Source organism: Schistocerca serialis, chromosome 1 (genome assembly GCF_023864345.2).
Source record: "Schistocerca serialis cubense isolate TAMUIC-IGC-003099 chromosome 1, iqSchSeri2.2, whole genome shotgun sequence".
Taxonomy (NCBI): domain Eukaryota; kingdom Metazoa; phylum Arthropoda; class Insecta; order Orthoptera; family Acrididae; genus Schistocerca; species Schistocerca serialis.
The window spans coordinates 503,419,995-503,443,580 of record NC_064638.1 but is presented as its reverse complement, the minus strand read 5'-3'; the positions used below and the strand labels follow the sequence as shown (position 1 = coordinate 503,443,580).

Below are 23,586 nucleotides of genomic sequence, written 5' to 3'. Positions count from 1 at the left end.
ATAGTGCTCAGAGCCATTTGAACCATTTGAACTACTTCAGAGATTAGTCGAGTCCATGCCACGTTGTGCTGCGGCACTTCTGCGTGCTCGCGGGGCCCTACCCGAATTAGGCAGGTGTACCAGTTTCTTTGGCTCTTCAGTGTATTACGCAGGAAAGGGTTAAGAAGGAAATCAATATTCTGTGTACAACCAACATGTAGTAGAGAGTGCAATAAAGAAAATATCGAAGTTCTTCAGTTCTTGAACGGATTATGTGGGCTATGTGTTCTCAGGCTGTGATGTCTTAAATAATAGTAATCAAAGGATCAAGTATAAGAGAATAAATTTTTGCATACTTCTGTGTTCTTTTTCATTGCGAGAGCTAAGTAACTGTAAAAAGATTATTAAAAACTTCACTGTCCATTCGGAGAAAGATGATCTAGTAAGAAAAAAATAGTTCAAAGGCTCTAAGCACTATGGGATTTAACATCTGATGCCATAAATCCCCTAGACTTAGAACAACTTAAACCTAACTAACCTAAGGATATCACAGACATCCATGCCCGAGGCAGGATTCGAACCTGCAACCGTAGTGGTCACGCGGTTCCAGACTGAAGCGCCTAGAACCACTCGGCTACTCGGCCACAGAGACCGAGGTTCCTGTTGTAACATTTCTTCTAACAGGTTTCAATGCGTTTATTTCTATCGTTTTAAAACATTCCCTGGACTAACGTCTTATCTCCTCCTTCTTCGACCTCTTCTTTAAACACTCTGCCGAAATTAAACTTTGAAATGATTTATCTGCATCCCTAGCCATTACCTCTAGTGTCAAAATACAGCATAAACGAATAGCGTCTGTTTCAAAAGAGAGGTAAAATTGACAAAGTCGTGGATAGATAAGAGCGACTTTGACAAATGAGCCTTAACAGTGGCGTTGGCGTTGGTGAACTGCAACCAGCCGCTCTGCCTTGAGGCAGGTAGTACACCCAGCGGTGTTCGCAAGTAGGCCACGCGGCACGCAGCAGAGGGTGCGCGCTATCTCGTTCTTTTCTGTCCTGTGCCGTTCTGTTCTGGGAAGGCGCCTTATCTCAGTGGCCTACAAGCGGCCGCAGGCTCGCCTCAACCTGTTTCCTGGAACGCCGATTGTCTGCATTTGTTTCCACTAGCCACTTTCCCTCCCCCCGAGTGTAAATGTCTCGCTGTGAATTATGTAGCTGAATATGATAATATTTTATGTCAAACGGAGGTATTTACGAGTATGGATGGAACAACTCTGCTAGTTTTAGAACGAACTGTGGCGTCATGCTGCGGAAACGTACAAAAATAAGACATATATTTGCCTAATTGTAATGTAAATGTAGGTTCCGCTTGTAAGTGAAAGTCGTTGCTGGCCTATTCTACTACTGTATGTTTCTCCCCCTCTGATGTACAGGATGTATCACACGCGGCTCAAGGACTGTCTGCAACGTGTCACGCAGGCATGGGACCGATGCCCGGAGGGTGTGTAAATGACCTATCGTTTTGAGCTGAGAGTTAACTAGACGAGCTACGAGCAGTGTTGGAAAGAAGTCCGAGAAAATCTTTGCTATAATTAGCGCTTCAGACTGGTGCCAGAAGCATCTGCTCACACGGCATTGCACAAATTCAAACTGAAACCTTACAAAGTAACGTTAGTGCACTGACTGATTAATTCAGATAGTGTTCTTCAGCGTGAATACTGCGACTGCCTGTTGCAGTATGAACGTTATGGAGAGTTTGATCATGTAACGCTCTTTTTTTACTGATGAGATGTAGCAGCATTTATGTTGACAGGCATGGTGGGTGGGGAAGGGGGTGGGGGAGATGGAAGGCAGCGGGGAGCGGGTCGCCGGGGGGAGGGGGGCGGGAGGTGATACGTCAATTCGAAGAACAATCGACGACTTTGGGTTTCTGAAAATCCCCATCAGTTACCTGGAGGGACTTATCATGATGTGAAAACAAGATTGTGGTGGTGTAGCGTGGAATAAGAATGACTGGATCGATCTTTTTCCATTAAAACCGAATTTACGAAACGTCTACTATCAGCAGTTCAGTCAGGAAGACATTCAAATGGTTCAAATGGCTCTGAGCACTATAGGACGACATGTGAGGTCATCAGACCCCTAGAACTCGAAAATGGCTCTGAGCACTATGGGACTTAACATCTATGGTCATCAGTCCCCTAGAACTCAGAACTACTTAAACCTAGCTAACCTAAGGACAGCACATACATCCATGCCCGAGGCAGGATTCGAACCTGCGACCGTAGCAGCAGCGCGGTTCTGGACTGAAGCCTCTAGAACCACTCGGCCACAGCGGCCGGCCAAGAAGAGAAGTGAAGGTTCTGAAATATGGTGCTACAGAAGAATGATGAAGATTAGATGGGAAATTCGCGTAACTAATGAGGAGATCCTGAATAGAATTGAAAGAAAATAAATCTGTAGTATAACTTGAGTAATAGAAGGGATCGGTTGATAGGACACATTCTGGAAAACCAACGAGTCGTCAGTTTAGTACTGGAGGAAAATGCAGGTGGTAAAAATTGCAGAGGATGACCAAGAGACGAGTACTGTAAACAGGTTGAAATGGATGCAGGTTGCAGCAGTTATTCGGAGGTGAAGGGGGCTTGCACAGGATGGAGAAACACGGGGAGTTACAACAAACCAGTGTTCGGAGTGATGACCAAAACAACGACAATGACATTTGAATAACATACTGCAACGTTTCTGTCAGAGACCTAACACCTATCACCGTTTTACGAGGTGTTTTTGACGATAGAGTCGTTCCTAAGAGTTTCATGGGCTTGCGATAGTGTCCTGTCGGATCTCGATAAAGCAGCTGCTTGTTGGAAGTATCAACAACAACCTCAAAGTAAAGAAATGTAAGCTTGCGAAAGTATAGAAGTATAAAACGGTTACAAAATTTGGCGACTCAGTAAGTTACAATTGTAGTTAGTGTTATCATATACCTTTGGGTATGTATGAGTGGAGATATTAAGTAGAACAGACTCGCAACCTCAGCTATAGGAAAGTAAAACGCAAATTTTGAGTGACTGTTGGGATGCTGGGAAACTGTTGCTTGACTACGATAGGGATTGCTTATCTGACGCTCTTACAGAAATCACATACAGTCGAAGAGAGAAGCTATGTATCTCGCGGAAATCTGATTATGAAATTCCAAGAATCACTCTCAAGGACGGAATCTACAATTACTTTTCAGGCCATCTACCACTCCCTCATAGATCGTGAATATAAAACGTTGGTCTAATTTTATATTCACAATCTATGAGGGAGTGGTAGATGGGGAAAAGTAATTGTAGATTCCATCCTTGAGAATGATTCTTGGAATTTCATAATCAGATTTCCGCGAGATACATAGCTTCTCTCTTCGACTGTATACGACTTCTGTAAGAGTGTCAGATAAGTGACCTCTGTCGCAGTCAATATACTTAAATACTCTAAATAAGTTTTTGTCCAAAAGTAAAATGAAAACTGTATAAAGCATCTGTTGTTTAGCTACCAGGGTAGCGGACGTTACTAATATGGCTGCCTTCCACGTAACTTTGTTCGTTACGAAGATATGAACAGCCGTACTCTTTTGTAAGAAGAGGCCTATGTTTTTATTGAGTAATCCACTTCCTATCCTCACGGCTTGTCGAAAAACGTATGGCATTATACCATTCACGTAAACATTAAGTTGTTAAAAACGTAACATAAAATCTACTTTGACTCTTCTGTACAAGCACAAAGTGTATGCATATATGGTAATTGTTGCTGGAATTTGCACTAAACAAATGGAAACGCAAGAGAAATGCACATTTGTCACGCAGTAAACTGTCTTCACTTGAATGCAGTGTACACCAACGAAGAAAAGTAGAAATGCTACTCGTTAATGGAAAATGCAAATTATGACCAGTTGGATCTGTCCTTTTCTTTCCATTTGTTTACTGTCACCTCCAAAAATTGATTTACTGAATGAGAAAAGTAGGGTGACATTTTAAGAAAAGATGAACTGCTGTTCATGTCTTCGCAATGAACGAAGATACAAGAATGCCAATCATTCCGTTTAGTGACCATCTGCTGGCTAAACAATATTTTTTTGGACAGAAAGATATTTGTGTGACCAGGATAAATAGGACACACTCAATAACATATGGTGCTTCCAGGCTACACTTTACAGTTGTGCACACTTGTAGATAGCTAGCTGACATCGTTGTGTGATCTGGATCTCAGTCGTTTGTTGCTGAACGATTTGGATTCTGGTTTCAGTTTCACGCTGCTTTAAAGAGCCACTACATCTACATCTACATTTATACTCCACAAGCCACCCAGCGGTGTGTGGCGGAGGGCACTCTACGTGCCACTGTCATTACCTCCCTTTCCTGTTCCAGTCGCGTATGGTTCGTGGGAAGAACGACTGCCGGAAAGCCTCCGTGCACGCTCGAATCTCTCTAATTTTACATTCGTGATCTCCTGTGGAGGTGTAAGTAGGGGGAAGCAATATATTTGATACCTCATCCAGAAACGCACCCTTTCGAAACCTGGACAGCAAGCTACACCACGATGCAGAGCGCCTCTCTTGCAGAGTCTGCCACTTGAGTTTGCTAAACATCTCCGTAACGCTATCACGCGTACCAAATAACGCTGTGACGAAACGCGCCTCTCTTCTTTGGATCTTCTCTATCTCCTCTGTCAACCCGAACTGGTACGGATCCCACACTGATGAGCAATACTCAAGTATAGGTCAAACGAGTGTTTTGTAAGCCACCACCTTTGTTGATGGACTACGTTTTCTAAGGACTCTCCCAATGAATCTCAACCTGGCACTCGCCTTACCAACAATTAATTTTATATGATCATTCCACTTCAAATCGTTCCGTACGCATACTCGCAGATATCTTACAGAAGTAGCTGCTACCAGTGTTTGTTCCGCTATCATTTAATCATACGATAAAGGATCCGTCTCTCTATGTATTCGCAATACTTTACATTTGTCTATGTTAAGGGTCAGTTGCCACTCCCTGCAGCAAGAGCCTATCCGCTGCAGATCTTCCTGCATTTCGCTGCAATTTTCTAATGCTGCAACTTCTCTGTATACTACACCATCATCCGCGAAAAGCAGCATGGAACTTCCGACACTATCTATTAGGTCATTTATATATATTGTGAAAAGCAATGGTCCCATAACACTCCGGCCGGCCGCGGTGGTCTAGCGGTTCTAGGCGCGCAGTCCGGAACCGCGCGACTGCTACGGTCGCAGGTTCGAATCCGGCCTCGGGCATGGATGTGTGTGATGTCCTTAGGTTACTTAGGTTTAAGTAGTTCTAAGTTTTGGGGACTGATGACCACAGATGTTAAGTCCCCTGGTGCTCAGAGCCATTTGAGCCATAACACTCCCCTCTGGCACGCCAGAGGTTACTTTAACGTCTGTAGACGTCTCTCCATTGAGAACAACATGCTGTGTTCTGTTTGCTAAAAACTCTTCAATCCATCCACACAGCTGGTCTGAAATTCCGTAGGCTCTTACTTTGTTTATCCGGCGACGTCGTCGAACGCCTTCCGGAAGTCAAGGAAAATGGCATCTACCTGGGAGCCTGTATCTAATATTTTCTGGGTCTCACTGTGTGCAGATCTGCTATTTCTCTGAAGGTAAGCGGAGCTCTAGGAGTACGCTGTTTCGAAGTTCTCACAGTACTGAAAGTTGAGTCACCGACTGCGACTCAAAGTTATTTTCCGTGACGCACACTAAGTGTTGGCACGCAGACCTCGAAATGGCAGACACACCCGCACCACCGTTGAAGGAGGCGTTATTTCTCCATCGGGAAGCCGAATACTGAACGGCGAACCTCATCACCGACGCGCCATTAAAATTCATACGTATGTACAATTAGTTTTTAATTGGGCGGAGAGCGTGCACGTTACCAGAAAAAATAAATTACAGCCGTCATTATCCGGATGATGAAATTGTTACCAAAAAACGTTTATCGGCCCGTTAGGCGGGTCGGGGCGTCTCTTAAACGGTTCCGGGAAATGCGGCGTGAGTGGAGAAGACGTGGGCCGCGGCGTGCGGGAGAGAAACCCGGCGACTCGCGGGGCAGCTGCTCGCTCGCATATGCGCGCCACGACCGCCTCGCCCGGCTCGGCCACGCCGACGTAATTGCGCCCGTCGTAAACGCATTTTTTTGTGCCTCCCGTGTTAACCTCGAGTAATTTTTTTTACAGTCATTATTCTCATCTACCTGTCATCCTAAGCTCAAACAGTGGACCATCCGCAGTCTGAACGCGATAATATAGGAAAAGACTGGTCTTAACCAGTAACCAGTTCGTAATTGAATTCCACGGCATTCCTATGGTACGAACGTCATAAGTTAACATCTCACTTATTTTTGTGCTGCTTACTATTTCTTCGTCTAGAGAGCCTGAATAGAACAATGTGTTTCACAAGTTGTATAAAGGTTAATACTGTCTCTTACGACTGTCAGTGTTATGAAGTCCGAACGTATTTCGCATTATTTTAAATCATCCTCAATGGCCAGTTTCTTTTTTTTACGTCATTCTTAACATTCTTTTACATATACGTGTTAGATTTTTTCACACAGCACGTTCACTGACTCGATAAAATATTTACGGTTTTACGTTTTTTACGCTCACAACCGTGTACAGGCAGTTGCAAGAGGGAGAGGTGGCCATCTCGCCATTTCGTGAACATGACAGTGGAATTATAAAACGTAAATCGTAAATATATTTCGTTTCATTGACGGTGCAGTGTGAAAAAAAGTCTAAGACATATGTGTAGGAGAACGTGAAGAATGACGTAAAGAATAAAGGAAACCTGACCGCAGAAGATGCTTCAAAAGAAAACAAATCGCGTTTGGTCTTAATAATACTTTTATCATAGTCACAAAAGACGGTATTAAGCTGTATATAACTTGAATAACTGCAAGCCACGGAAAATGAGGGTATAAAACAAATAAGACAATATTAATTAATTTAAATAATTTTGAAGGCTACGAGTACAGAACACCACTTCTCCATTGACCTAACATTTCTTCAGTATTAGCATATGCGTGAACTCTGTCCACAGGGCCCTTTGGTACCGACTGACCGCCGTGTCATCCTCTGCCAATTGCGTCATTGGATGCAGTACGGAGTGGCGTTATCACCGCACAGCTCTTCCGGCCGTTGTCAGTTTTCGTGGTCTGAAGCCGCTACCAGTCGGCCAAACAGCTGTCCAGTTGGCATCACGAGACTGAGTGCATCCTGTTACAGTCCTCTCGGCAACGAAAAATCCCTGGCAGTACCGGGAGTCGAACCCAGGTCCTCCGCATGGCAATCAGCTGCGCTGACCATTCAGATACGGAGGCGGACACCATCACTACATACACGGCGAAATCGGTTCGCGAGTGAACGAATTTGACTGATAGAGATTTCATCGTTTCTCGTGTATTCAGAATGAAAAAATGAAAATTTTAAATATCATTTTATCCATGCTGGATCTCGTTGGACTTCATCACAGCAAATTCAGTTCAGGATTTTTGACGTAGAACAAAACAAACCTTAGATACTCTTCTTTAAAAAAAGATTTATTTTGTTGTCATTGCGGGGTTTGGACTACCATGCCCACCTTCAGATGACTACACTTCCTGTATTACAGTATTATGTTTGTCAGCACCGTGCAGTCCGCTCCTGCAATGCAAAAGAATGCTTGAATGGCGACAAGTGGGCTTTTCAGATGAATCGCATTTTATGGTCCTTCGGACAGATAGCCACTGGCGTGTACGGCGTGAAACGTCTGCACGCAAACAGCCTGCAACAATGGGCGAAATGGTCCGGGTCGGCGGATATTCCCTAGGTGGCCTCGTCATTTTGGAAGGCGCAGGTTACCAACGCAACTACGCTTCAATGCTTGGGGACCATGATAGTCCCTACACGTAGACTGTTTTTTCTCGGCAGGAGGGCGTCCACCAGCCGCATAGAGCAACGTGTCACACAGCTCGCAGTGTTACGTGCGTGGTTCGAAGAGCACCAGGATGAATTTACCGCACTCCCCTGGCCACCAAACTTCCCGGATTTAAACCCAATCGAGAATCTATGGGACCACCTCGATCCAGCTGTTCGCGCCATGGATGCTCTACTATGACACCCAGGCCTTGTGTCCACGGCACTGTATTCGACGTGGCCCACATCCCTGTCGGTGGCTTCCATGTTGGGACTTGCTCACTCGTCGCTTATAGGATGCCTAAGAGATTCTGCGTTCTAGGAATGCTATACAACAATTCAAACAAATAAGGTCAATAGTTATACTTCTATAAGGCAGAATTGACAATACTTAACTTTCATTACAGCAAATGTAGCTAGCGAGAGGTGACGTGCAAACAGTAAATGATCTTCGCTATAGATAAAGTCCATGTAAGATTAACACACAGTTGTGTATAACTGATCTGCGAGTGCTGTTCACTAACGTCTGTATACGGAGCCGATCTGAGCGGCCGTAGCTCGCAGCAGCGGCACTTATGTTCGCTCCTGGCGCGGCGCGGTCAAATTCCGCGCACCATTGGCCGACATTTCAAAGATAGATGGTTCGAATGGCTCTGAGCACTATGGGACTTAACATCTGACGTCAGCAGTCCCCTAGAACTTACAACTACTTAAAACTAACTAACCTAAGGAAATCACACAAATCCATGTCCGAGAACCACTTAAAACTAACCTAAGGAAATCACACAAATCCATGCTCGAGGCAGGATTCGAACCTGTGACCGTAGCAGCAGCGCGATTCCCGACTGAAGCGCCGATGTTTCCTCGCCGCCTCCTCTGGTCTTGCGTTCCGCATCTTCGTTCCAGCGCTTGTGGTTACGCCAGAATACTCCAGGACTTCGTTGACACGCTCCCTACACATCTCTCAGCGGCCCGCGCTGCAAAAGGTGACTACTGAGGCCTTTGAGAGGTGGTGACATTAATGTGACTATACAGTGTATTTGCAACTGGTTGCGTTCTACACCAACAGTCCTTAGAAAAACCTTGAAGTTTGCTGATGACATTTTAATTCGGCCAGAGATGGCAAAGATCTTGAAAGATCCGCTGAACGGAAAGGACTCTCTCTGGAAAGAGGTTATAAAAAGAACGCCAATAGACATAAAACGAGAAAGATGGAGTGTACGTGAATTAAATCGGACGTTACCTGGGGGATGTTGTTAGGAAATGAGACACCAAAAGTAGTAAACGAGTCTTTGGAAAAAATAGCTGCCTTGTGGCCGAAGTTCAAATGGCTCTGAGCACTATGGGACTTAACACCTTAGGTCATCAGTGCCCTAGAACTTAGAACTACTTAAACCTAACTAACTGAAGGACATCACACACATCCATGCACCGAGGCACGACTCGAACTTGCGACCGCAACGGTCGCGCGGCTTCAGACTGAAACGTCCAGAACCACTCGGCCACACCAGCCGGCGTGGCCGAAGTACAAAGGACACAAATTCAGACTGGCGATAGCGAGAATAGCGTTTCTCAAAAAGAGAAACACCTGTAGTATAAATTTATGAGTTAAGAAGCCTTCTCTGAAAGTATTTGTCTGACGTGTAGCCTTCTACGTCTGTGAAATGGCGAAGATAACCCGTTCAGACGCGAGGACAGAGAAGATTTTGAAATGTGGCGCTACAGTAGAATGTTAAAAATTAGATAGGTAGATTGGGTAACTGTTGAAGAGGTACTAATTAAATCGGGAAGAAAAGAAATTAATGGCGCAAACTGATTAAAAGAAGGGTTCGGTTGACAGGATCAATGGCTGTTAAGTTTGGTAATAGAGAGAAGTGTGTTGGGGCGGGGCTGGGGAAAGGGTCATAAAAATTGCAGTGGGGGGCCAACGCTAGACTGCTATCAGACTCACGTGGAGAGCCGTGTTGTCCAGTCTTTGGACTGAAGGCCATGGGAACACTAAGTTATTTAATATTAATAAACTGGTCTCAGTCATAACATACTTGTCGTTTTGACTACGCTCGAAAGAAAGGAGTATTAGAATTTACGATCCCGTCGACGGCGGGATCATTAACGAGTAATTCCAAACTCAGATTGGACGAGAATGAAGAGCGAAACCAAAACAGGGCCTTTTCAAAGGAATTATCCCGTCATTCGCTGATATCGATTTGTGGAAAACAGTAAAGTCAAGTCTATACGTCTCGACCGTGATTATATCTCCGTTCTTCCCGAATGCGAATCCATTGCTTTAAACATTGTGCGATCTCCATCGGTGAATGTCCTCGAAGCGTTCACATCTTCACGAATGTTAAATGAAACTAGGTACCCTCATTGCATGACTGAAAAATTGCCTACTGAATAAGGAAAATGGTGATAAAATTACAGAGATTCCAACCTACAATGAGGCTTCCCGGCATTCGTTTCTCTCGCGGACCATTCGCGGTTGGAAACAGAAAGATAGGAAGTGACAGTGTTCCACAAACGCCCTCCGCCACACACCGAAAGGGGGCTCGCGGACTATAAATATTGATGTAGAAAAAAAAAGCTTTTCCGTAGTGGCCGTCACAATCAACAAAAGTTGAAATTTATGTGGAAGCAACGTCAATTCTCGTTGAATTGAAGTCCGAAAGCGAAGGCTCTCGACGAATGCTCATGGTATCTTAACCAATACCGATTCCATTTTATTGAACTCTTTCCCTTGCAAAATACTCTGGCATTATCAAGTCTTCTCTTATTACTACAATTCATGATAAATAGTCGTCCTAAACGATCCCTTGCAAATTTGGCATTCCTAGTTTTTCATCCAGAGTACCGTCTCATCGCTTCTTTTCAGTTCATTTTATTTATGTTTTAACATAAATAATTTCACAATAAGTAACGACAGAGTTTTTACGACATGTGAGTTTTCGTACCGGGGATAATGAGGTTAACAGCATTTTCTTGAGGCAGTTTGGGCTAGTTAGTTCCGAATATCGTCTGCAGTTGCTGAAACTGCGCTGCAAGTAAAATGAAAGATTTTAAAAAAAAAAAAGAACAAATTAGGCTGCCGACGAGACGAAATTCACTCGTTCCTCGTTGTGTCTGAGAGCACGACAGTACGGAGCACATCCACTATCGTTTGCGTTACGTTTCGGTCGCCGACGTAACCAGCGTAGCCAGTTTGCAGGAAAATTTCCCGTCCTCCTCGTTCCGGCGCGCCGCTGTGAGATATTACGTGTTATAATTTCTGCGCGCGACTGTACGCTCCGTCGATAAAGCTTGTCTAATTACTCCGTGTAAGATTACGTCAAATTATGGGAAACGACTACCAGTAATGACGGCGATTTATCGTGGATAATTTACTTGCCTCAAAATTAGTGCCTTCTCTTTGCTAAATTTCAGGCTTGTTAAAATTAAAACTTTACTCTATAAGGTTATTTAGACGTTGTTTGCCTTATCTATAATTGTTCTTTATGTTGCGTCGGCACGTCATACACTACACCCTCTTTACTGTTATGTTTGGCGGGATAGGTGCTTCATGTCAGTCTAGAACTTCTAATTTTAACACTTTACGTAGACACAGCAAAGACAGTGACGAGCTTAAAGCAACCACATTTCGCCTCGTTCGATGCTGTCCTTCGTCTGTTTTTATTTCGAGATAATCTCTTCTCCTTTGCGATGTTTTTTACTCCTAAAATTATTAGTTTACTGTTTCTTAATAATTGTCTGTCTTATCAATTTTCTCCTTCTTCTGCAGCTTGCGGGGCCATGTTTGTTACTGTGGATATCTTACCAGATTTTCCGCCGACCTCTCCCAGTTTCCACAAGCATCTCAGTAGATATCTGTACTCGCCTATCTACTCTCCTGTACTTCATGATTTTTCCTTTTTTCCCTTTCCAATTAATTAATAACGTCCTTATTTGACTATTATTTGACTAGTATTGTAGAGTTCCAAAGACCATGGGTGCAGTCCTCCGTCTGCGTATTTTATTTTCTCTAGCATTTATTAATCCTTTCAGCTCTATCATTTATATAAGAGAAAAATACCAGCTTTCGCCGTATTTCACGCTAAAATAACGCTGGGAAACTCGATTCGAAGGTCAGAGGAAGTTGGGGGCATACCTCCCCCAGCAAGACCATGCCCAGCAAAGCCATGCGGTATTCACACCAGCTCTCCGGTTGATGATATCTTCACATTCTGCAGCACTCAACTGTAATTGTTTCTGGTTTGTTATTCTACAATTTTGCATCCAGTGTATATCCAGTCCATCCAGCACAATTTGCCTCGAGTTCACTATCTGATAAAATGTCAAGTTCACTACTAGGTTCTAGGCGCTACAGTCTGGAACCGCGCGGCCGCTACGGTCGCAGGTTCGAATCCTGCCTCGGGCATGGATGTGTGTCATGTCCTTAGGTTAGGTAGGTTTAAGTAGTTCTAAGTTCTAGGGGACTGATGACCACAGCAGTTAAGTCCCATAGTGCTCAGAGCCATTTGAACCATTTTCACTACTAGACGTCACGAGAGATGGACCAACCAGCATGAAAGGCGGCGGGGAGTTTTGTGTTGTCAGTGGGGAAACAGTAACAGTAGAATGGGTCATTCAAGGCAGCTCAGTGAGAGCAGACGTAGAACTATGCATTGGATGTCACATGAGTAACAAATCGATCAGGTAAATTTCAACCTGGCAGGCTTTATGTTCAAAGGACGGGAACCATCGAGCACTGTGGGATTTGGTTGTGAAAAGCTGCATGAAATCAGTGGAAGGAATCACTCGCGAGTTCCAAAGTGCTGCCACTAGCCAAGTTAGCACAGCGACTGTGCGTAGAGAGTTAAAAGGAATGGGATAGACTAGTCGAGCTGCTCCTTATAAACCACTTGTCTATATAGCCAGTGCTAAGCGATGCTTGAGGTGGTGTAAAGACTCTGTACAGTCGATGACTCGAAATGAATGATTTGGAGCGATGAGTGACGCTATACTCTGAGGCAATCCGTTGGAACCGTTTGGGTTTGGAGGAACATTTCGGAGACGATGATTGTATCAGAATGACAATGCACTATGTCACAAGGCAGCATCTGTGATGATGATGATGATGATGATGTCTGGTTTGTGGGGCGCTCAACTGCGCAGTCATCAGCACCCGTACAAAGTCCCAATTTTTACACAGTCCAATCTAGCCTGTCCGCAGCGCGTGGTCGTGCGGTAGCGTTCTCGCTTCCCGCGCCCGGGTTCTCGGGTTCGATTCCCGGCGGGGTCAGGGATTTTCTCTGCCTCGTGATGACTGGGTGTTGTGTGATGTCCTTAGGTTAGTTAGGTTTAAGTAGTTCTAAGTTCTAGGGGACTGATGATCATAGATGTTAAGTCCCATAGTGCTCAGAGCCATTTGAACCATTTTTGCCAATCTAGCCACTGTCACGAGCGATGATGATGAAATGATTAGGGCAACAAAAACACCCAGCCACCGGGGAGAGAAAATCCCAACCCGGCCGGGAATCGAACCCGGGACGCCGTGATACAGGGACGAAGCATCTGTGAGGCAGACAATTACGTCACTGAAAATGGTCTAGCCTGATGAGACACCCAACCGGAACCCAATTGAACTTCTTTGGGATGATGCAGAATGTTGACTTTGCTCTAGACCCCAGCGTCGAACATCACTACCTTCTCGGGATTTGGATCGTTAGAAAAAACGGGCTGCTATTTTTCCACAGACATTAAGTCACGTTATTAAAAGTGTCATATTGATGTCCACCAACTGATGTCCAACTACTAATGATCAGATAGTGTAGTAACAACAATCTGTTCTCGAGACGTCCATTTTCACTTCCAAATAACTCTACGTTTCAGACCCTTTCAGGAATTTTTTACTCAGTCCAAATCCATTTCTGATAACATCATCATTGTTTTGGCTTTCTGTCCGAGTCATTAGTTTCTGCTTAATGCATCTACTGTGTATTTGTCAAATGTGATATTTACAAACTTGCAATGCTCCTTATTACTACTATTCAGCATATTTGTTGTTGCTCTGTTTATCCTTAACCGAAATTCAGTGGCTCAAGAATATGGCCACTCAATTCGCCAACTCTTCTAGGTCTTGTATGCTTCTGTTTGCAGATCTTATCATTGGACTATGCTCGCTCTGCACTTTTGTTCTTCTTCTGAAATGTTCCTTCTCTTCTTTCGTTGATTTTTCGACTTACAAGCTATGCTATAACAAAGCATTACATCCTTTTTAATACCAGCACTGACCTCATTTTCCATCTTTACTACTCTCATTAAGTCTTCGTAGAATATTGATCTGTTTCCATATAACTCTATTCTCGTTTTCTTTTCTCAGGAATTCGAACATCTTATTCCAATTTACATTAAATTACAAGGAAAAGGAAGAAAAACAGTTTGAGCTGTCAACAGTTTCAGCTGTGATGTCGTGAAGGAAAGAAGTAAGTGTATTCACATTTCAGGGTGTTGAGAAGTCAATTATTCTGTCATCTACAAGTGCTAGAGACTATAAAACAATCTATGATTTCCATCCTCTATACTCGCTTAGAGGCGGCGCTTCCACCTCAAAAGCCGTAATTATAAGGTGCGCTGAGACGCCGGAAGTTATGTCTGCATGCATAATAAATAAATCACTCCAGAACTGTGGAGGCCGTGCTGTGCCTCCGTACTTACGTGTAACCCAGGCCAAGAGGACAGGGACGTTTAAACCTGTCGCTGCTACAGAATGACAGTATAAACGCCTCCTGTTTTGTTTTACCGAGTCACGTAAAAATGTTTATGAAACTGAATGTAATCTGTATTTACCTCTGCGTTTAGCAAAAGTTCAGTTTTAAAGAGGCCATTTTTTCCGTCTTGCTCCCAGTTTTCGCTGTTACTCTGTGATCGATCACTGATATGCGTCTCAAAATGTTGCTATGGAAACGCTGGCAAACAGAAAGAGAAAAGAAAAGAAAAAGCTGCTTTGTTGTCCTGAGCTGTAATTCAAAATCCAGACTGCGTATCTAAGGTGATTGTGTAAACAAACGCCTTACATCAAATCTTAACAGCTGAAGTACTCTCACAGATACAGAGCTGATCTTAATTTTTTTTTGCAGGAACTCGTGTGAAGTAAGATATATTATCGATGGCGCTATTAACGAAGCCAATAAGTAGAATTTATTCTCAGATATGAGTATACGAGTGGTAAGAGCGAAATAAAACAGTGATGATGAAATTATCACAGTATTCAATGACCAGGTTTTAACCTTAGGGAAATTCTTCATCGGTTGTGCTTAACATCGTAAATTTTAATGCCATTAACTCAATGTGTTTGGGTGCCATATAGATATGCTAATTTGTTCTCGATGTTTCCTCCTACTTTAATTACTTTTTATGTCTACATTGCTCCTCATTATTAATATCTCAAACTTTATACTGCTCATACTGCACAATCCTAGTAGCAGAGTCCCGGCAACGCGGCGATGTCTACGTTCGCAAGAACTCTGAGGACGACAGATTTCATTCTGACCCTCTTTTATATTCTTTGCACATCCATAGTAAGGTAGGAGACACTGGACTAAAATACACTGGAAAGAATCATCTACATTTTGCTTTATATTCTACAATCCGCTGACACTGCATGGCGGAGAGTACGTCGTCGCAGCATTAGCCACAAATACGCTCTCGAAATTTTAGCAATTATCCTGAATGAACGCCGGTATGATTATTTGGAAAGTCATGACCAATTTCCATTTCCATCCTCCCCCCCCCCCTCCCCAAATCCGAGCTCGTACTCTGTAATGACAGGGTCTTCGACGGGACGTAGAATTACAAACTTCCTCCTTTCTATTCTACTCGAATGCAAAACCACAAAACCCAGTCAGTAAGTGGCAAAATTACTATTTAACGTGGAATTCAAAACGCGGCGCTATTTGGCGTTTTTCACGTACGTGCGGCGTTGACTGAGGTGTAATACGTATCAACTTCCAGAAGAAAAAAATCGTAGCCTTCACTCCCCTTAAATTGACGCAATAACGTTTCATTACCCTGACAAATAACTAACTTGCATCAGCCGAAGACAAAATCATTTTATTGTTGGTGAAGTATAAGCTATATTAATCATAAATAGTACACGCAGGTGGATCCTTGCCTTTCGAGGGCAGGTTCCCACATTGGGCATAGTCACACACCACGTAGACTGACTGAGAGGTTCATCTTGACACTGGATTGTCTCCATCGCTTCACATATGCTCTTGTGTCAACATTCAGCATCAGTGTGGATTACGCGAAGCCTGTAACCAAGGCAAATTCTGAATGCTGTATCTGATATGAAACCTTGTGGTAAGTTGACACTCAAGTCGATATCCGCATTACTCGGTGGCTCAATAGTTTTTTTACGTGTCTGTATCCTTCGTAATCACGATTCGACTGTGGTTTCGATAAAATTAAAAGAAGAATATCTGGTTTCTGAGCAGGACTCATACAGCCATCTTCATAGTGTAAGGTTAATACATTGTAGAGAAACGTACACATAGAACTTAATTTAAATAGAACCGTATTATTTGTAAACGTTGACCTGCTCTCCCAACAAAAAAGGCGTTTAAAGACGATGTATTCTCAAGTCCTTTAAGCATGGCAATACACTTACACACGTCGGCAAACAGCGATTGTTATCATCAGACGTTGTAGTAGGCGACTGTAGCCTTCTGTCTGGCCGGACCGCCAAAAAGACGACACCCTCTTCCCTACTCCAGTCGCAAAATGGCACTGCGACCGGACCAATACGACGTAGATATATCCTGTTATAGCCGTGGTTGAAGGTGAAGCGCCTTAGTAGTGTTTTTAGGTCTCCTGGAAAAGGCTTGTAATTGGTATTTCAAGTGCTCTCTCTTTGTCACAGACGGCAGCATTGGCTAATTTTTCTCGTGTTACATTGTCAGGAATGCCACAGTATGCTTTTACTCAGCAAATGATAACATCCTGATTCCTAGTTATGACCTTTAATACAAGATTAATGATTTCATATCCTGTTGGAAAGCGGATAGTCCACTATGGTGATGTCTAGTAGTTCTAGAGCTGATCTAGAATCAGGAAGGTCTTTAGTACCTTACGCATCTTGAATTTCATTCCAGTAATATTTGCATATTTATTTATTTATTGCTTGTTTAGCCTCACCAGGTAACGGATTTAAAGCTGTCTCTTACATCTGACTAGGAACAACACAGACCCAAGATATTACAAAACATTTCCAATAACAGTGATAATAATAATTGTCATTAATAATAATAAAATGCATTTAGAATGATACAGATTGGCTTAGCGCTCTTGAAGCCATGTTTATTATTATCAAAAGCGGAGTGGATAAAGGCAGAGGAGATGATTGACAAGACAGTGGCAGCGGCTGTTAGGAAAGAACAGGATAGAAACATAGAACTCTGACGACAAGGGGGAGGGAAGAGTTGTGGGGGTGGGAGACTGATGTGAGCGAGCGGCATGGAATGGGAGGGAGATGGTTATTGTGATAAAAGGTGGACCATTTGCTGTCTTTTGTAGTTTGAAAGCTATTTAATTTCTGTAATATTTTGATAGACATTTTTCCAAAATCTCGTTCCTGGTACAAAACATGATTTAGAAAACACAGCAGTGTTATGCGATGATACAGAGAGAATTTTACTTTGTTGACAACGATATTTCTGCTGTGCTGTCCAGATTGTAGTGTAAGAGTTGAAGACAAGGAAAAGGTACTGCATTGATGGAGAAGACCATAGAGCAAACATAGAGTATCATAGTCTCTACACTTATCGGCAAGTAGACATGGAATTCTCCGTAAACTGGTGCGATATGGTTGAAGAAGCGTACGTCACATATGTATCGTAGCCAAGCATTCATCGCCAGTTCGAGCCTGAGTGAGCTTTATTACGAAAGTGCTTGGAGAATGGCATCACCATAGCCAAGTATGAGGAGTATTAGTATCGATACGAGCTTCTTTTTGACTCCGAAAACAAATATTTTTCATATTTCTTTACTGAGCGAATTAACGCTTACGCCTTCTCACAGACTGCAGATGTGTGTCAGTAATCTAAGTGATGGTTCGCAATAATCCCCAAGCTCTTTGAAGAAGAAGAAAACGTTATTTCTGTACCGTTTTGGATTAATGGTGGAAGAGATTCACTGAACTCAGTGGTAATTAATCTTTTTTTAGCGACTAAGTTTGCTTGCGCTTTCGATGGGTTAAGTTTCAGATCCATGTCCTGCACCCTCTCTAATAGGGCAACTAAATATACATTTACGTAATGGATGGCTGTGCACAGGTTTTTTGGATTTAATTTAAATATAACGCAAGGTCTTAAGCGCATATGTGATATTTGCAGTGGAAGAGAATTGTTGACACATCAGTAACATATAATGAGAGGAGTAATGGACCAAGTACTGATCTTTGTGGGACCTCTGCTACTACATGCTTCTATTGTCATCGCTTTGTTCCACTCATTACACACTGTTGTCGAGATGTGGAACTACTGTAGAGCACTCGACGAGAAATTTTGACTTGTGCGTTTAACAAGTTGAATATCGAAGTTGACAGTGCCGGAAGCCTTGCTGAAATCCGAAAAGCACAAAGTAGTCGTTATTTGTTCGTCCATAGCTTGTTTCATTTCATCAATTACGTTTTGTAAGAAAAGTCCTCGTGCTGCAATTTTGCTGAAAATCAGACTGGAATTCATCTAAAAGGTTATCTGATGTTAAATAATCAATAATCTTACCGTGAGCTATCTATTCTAAAGCCTCGGATAATGCTGGTAAAATGGAAATGCGTTCTTCAGTCGGTATGTTGCTCCGCAGTATCAATCTTTGTAATATTTTTAAGAGTTCTCGCTTTCAGGCTGTTGGAAAGATGCTATAGGCCAGAGAGTAATTAAAACTGCCCATTATCTTGGACAGTAGTGGATCGACGACAAAACTGATCATTTGTATTGTTGGATTATCGTGCCCTGCAGCTGCCAAAGGAATTCGCGCAGTTGACTTCCTGACCGTGTTAGGGCTTACCGGCTGCAGAGAAAATTTCCCATTTGTACCAGTTAAGGAAATCGCTGGTTTGCGCCTTTGTGAGTAGGTCAAGTAAAGATATCGGCATGGCAAAACACTCATTTAGATCCTCGACAGGAACTAGAGGTTCAGCTACGGATTTGTATTTGCCTATTCCTAGACTTCGTAGATTTTTCCATCGGACGGTAGGTCTGAGAAAAGCCTCAGTTAACGAGCGGGCGTACCTGAACTTTGCATTCCTCTCAGACTGACTACCTCGGTTGCGCAGTTGCTTGTAGGTAAGATGATTATCAGAGGTCGGGTGAGGTTTGTACGTCCTCAGTGCTGCATCTCTGATACTCATAAGACGTTTGAGATAGCCCAGAAGTCGTAGTACAGGTTTTTTCCATATTCTTACTGTCATGACAGCTGCTGTCCCAAGAAGCACAATCACATTCTCCATTCTTCGAAGCGACGGTGTAGATGATACTTGCATTTCTATGTTTGGAGAGGTACTCATTTAAGAATCGATCACCTAAAAAACCACAGTCAAAGCTCAGGTTTAAAACAATTTGTGGTTCCAGTACACTGGTACCTTAATCTACTTCAAAGTGAAGCGATCTTTGTGCAGGCAGGCTTGTTTTGATAAATGCACTTGCATCTATGTATGCAGCAACAAGAGGGGGGAAATATTGCTTCGAAAAACTTTTCCTTTGTCGAATGGTAACTACTGGAAGTAAACAAAGTACTCGCATCAACTTCGTTTCTACAGGGTGACTGAACCGCGTCTACTTATTAAACTTTTAATGAACACCACAACACCTTCAAGGATCACACGAGATTTTGAAATTCTCTCGTCCAGTAAGCGCAACCTATTAGTCCCACAGAAAACATGAACAGGACCTTTTTGTAGAAGGTTTAATGTAGTTAAATCTTGTACTGGGATGCGTTTTCGCTGGATGGCAGGATTTTCGAGTTAAAGAAAAAGACGGTTTGAAGGTCACTTTTGTCCGCTTCTCTTGAATAATTCGAAAACTATGGCCTCCAGCGAAAACTTATCCCGGTACAAAAGTAAACTACATTAAATTTCCGACGAAACGGTCCTGTTAATTTTTTCTGTAGGACTAATAGTTTGCTTGTAGTGAGCGCGAGAATATAAAAATTGTGTATGTGTTTTCTGAAGGCGTTGCGCATTGCATAATACATATGCGCAGGGGCAGTTGAACCTCGGTGTATAACAGAGTTTTTGAATGTGAATTATCCACCAGATGGCTACAATCTTTTTCCGCTGACTGTGACTGTGTTGCAAAGGAGGCACTAACAAGTAGAGTGGGAAGCTTGCTGTGTTGTTAACTAACCCCCTTGGCTAGCGCCCTGCGACGTGGCCGCACTAACGCGAGCTCTTGTTGTGCATATAGGTCCGAGATGGCTCGGTGGAGGTTGTCGGTCTGGCTAAGGGCAAAGTGTGGCCCAGTGTCAGTGTCGAGGAGATCCTGGTAAGTGCACCCACCACTTTCTCTGCCACTCGCTCTCTCTCTGCCTCTGTCTCTTCTCTACCTCCTGCTGCTCGCTTCTTGTGCCTCACAGCCTCACAGGCTGCTCAGAGAGTTGTACTCTGCGTCTGCTCTCCTCTTCTCTGCTTCTTAACATTTTAGATTCACTTAACGCTTACTCAAAGCTGAATGGATGTTTCCTATGTAGAGTGAGTCATGTTCTATCAGCAGGATTGAAACTGTGTTGTCGCCAGAGTAGTACACACTGCAACTCGGCAAAGTCACTCATTAGCCAGTTATTCTGAAGAAGAAAGTTCCGAAAGAATGCAACTTTCTGTTGCTCGTTTTGCTCTACTGTCAACAGCCAAAAGTCCGAAAATTTTAAATGATTGTTCAAATTTGGTGTAGAAGGCACTGCACAACCTACGTAGTTCTCAAATAACTTTTAATATTAAACCAGACACGTTATGGATCAGTTATATCTCGTACATGCGAAGCAATGCAACTGTAAATGCGCAAGGAAATGCAAAAAGTTTTAATTTTAATTACTAATTTGACACCACTAGAAAAGTTCTAAATATCTACTTCTATTCCTCACTAATGTTCCTCATACATTCATATTCTGTACAGGGGTTCCCACACTTTCTTTCACTATGTAGCACTTTACATTTTTAGAAAGTTAGGTGTACCACAATGGTTGTTCACTTTTTAACGAACCCTTGGTTGGGGAGGGGTCGGGTGGGGTGGGGGTGTGGAAGCTTGAAAGGCGACTGCCACAGAAGTGAGGAACGATACGGGGGGGAATAATTAATTTGGCCACCTTGCTCAGCGCTGGCAACACACATACGGGTTTGGCGTCGTGCCGATCAACTTTCATGTATGGCAGAAATGCGACGCTGACAAGTAACGAGATTTCGTGGCAGCGCTTTTAAAGAGTGGTTCAAGTTCGCGTGCGGTACATATTTGCAGTAAACAATATGAAATTAAATTTAGCCGGTTCTGATATAAATATTAAATGAGTAAGAGAGGTATGAAGTTTAAAATATTTATTTAATTTTAACAGCACAAATAATATAGATCAATTGCGCAAAAGAATAGTAAGGTGAATATGGAGTATAGTGAATTAGAGTCCAAATAGCAAAAAAAAAAAAAAAAAAAAAGGTAGTGAATTAGAGTCCAAATAGCAAAAAAAAAAAAAAAAAAAAAAAAAAAAAAAGGTCAGATTCAAATCAAACGTTGACGGTAATTCAGACTGCAAAATCAATTCCAGACGCCAGCTACCTTCGTGTAACGATGCCATTTAACGTAACGCCCATCAAAGCGTCAATAACAACAATAAACCGTTCACTGCATAATGCCTAATGCAACGCCACACGTTGCTGCAGCGCGCAAGTTGGCAGCAGTTGCATAGCGGTACAAAAACTTTCGAGTAACCACCGAGAAGGCCTTATCAAAATACCGCCAACGTCGAAACAAGATGAATAATTCCCAGCCAAGACAGCGACGGCATGGGTGGCGAGAGTACAGTCCGCTTTTGACGTCTCCTGCGTACACTCCGAAACAAGCATCCTGCGGAAACTCCATTTTCTTTAAACTTCTAAGAATTATGCTCTTATCAGTCCGTTTTCCCACTGTCATTTTACTTCAAGAACAAAGTACCGTAAGAGAATGATTATATCAGTACACGTTTTGTTTACTGGCACGCGTACCGCCAAAAATGTCCTCCTGTACCACAAGTGGCAGGCGTACCACCGTCTGGGAAACCCTGGTCTATGCGACCTTAGTTTCATCAAAGCCTACTATGCTTCTCATTCAGATAACGGAGTCCTACACCACATCGTCCATTAATTGATAAATAATCGATTGGTCTGAAGTAGCCGGCCGATGTGGCCGAGCAGTTCTAGGCGCTTCAGTCTGGAACCGCGCGACCGCTACGGTCGCAGGTTCGAATCCTGCCTCGGGCATGGATTGTGTGATGTTCTTAGGTTAATTAGGTTTAAGTAGTTCTAAGTTCTAGGGGACTAATGACCTCAGATGTTAAGTCCCATAGTGTTCAGAGCCATTTGAACCATTTTTGATCTGAAGTAAAAGGGAAGATGTTAAACCTCAAGTCAAGGTAAAAAAAGAGATGAAAATTCAATAAATATTATGTTCTTAGCTAAAGTTGTACGGTACTTGAGTAGTAGACTGCGAGCTGGTTCAGGCTGCCTAATCGCGAAAGTTTTCATAATCTGTACGGTACGGATCGGACCATTCATACGATCTTAAAGAGTGAGTCCAATGAATGTCATGGGACGTGTATACTGCAGTCTTGCGTTTGATTTATCGATGATGGAGGGTGAAATCGAGTCACGACCCACAGCACACTGCCGCCGAATAGTGGTGGTGTTGATGATGGTGTTGATGCTGCTGCTGATGATGATTATGTGCCCAATGGGACTAAAGTACCGGGTCGTTAGTCACTCCCACCGAACAATGCAGAGGGGTCAATCGAAATTAAATTCCTTATTGGGACATTGCACCCACAAGTGCCTTATGCCTACCTTGTATACGATAATACAGATATGTTGGAAATTAAACTCCTCCCGTTTCTGTTATTATTCATATTCCGATCATGAAATTTCATCCACAGGCTGGAGTGAAACTGCAGACCGTTACTTATCACGCACTATCTTTGAATTATGTTGCATTAGCCCAGCAGTCCTCATGTGACGGAAGTAAAATATGGATCAGGTCACTCATCGCTTCAACACATACGATCCTAGAGTTATTAAACCGAATATATATGAAGACATTGAAACCACGTGGGCAGCAGTGTTACGGAAAAAAGACAACAACAGGAGTAAAATAAAAAAAAGCCTTTGTTTAATGTCAAATAGCGAACTATTGTAATCTGACAGTAGCGATTAACAGTACTCGCCTATGAGACTTTCCATAGCAGACGATCAGGCTAAAATTTAACCATACGGTTTTCTATTCAAATGCTCGCTGAGGCACATTACATTCCCAATACAATAGACAAGTGTTTGTTGGCACATTATGCGTATTTATTCGATAGACATTGCAAATATAGGAGGTTATTCGGAAAGTAAGATCTGATCGGTTGCGAAATGGAAACCACAGCGAAATTCCGATGAAGC

The 23,586-nt window shown here is 43.0% G+C and overlaps 1 protein-coding gene across 1 annotated transcript in view; it reads left to right on the top strand.

The window, feature by feature from the left end:
* LOC126474142 (transcription factor Sp8) overlaps positions 1–23,586 on the top strand; it is a 225,387-nt gene that overhangs the window by 92,475 nt on the left and 109,326 nt on the right. Inside the window, exon 2 of the mRNA XM_050101595.1 lies at positions 20,372–20,449. Coding sequence (XP_049957552.1) covers positions 20,372–20,449 — 78 coding nt within the window. The remainder of the gene's footprint in view (positions 1–20,371; positions 20,450–23,586) is intronic.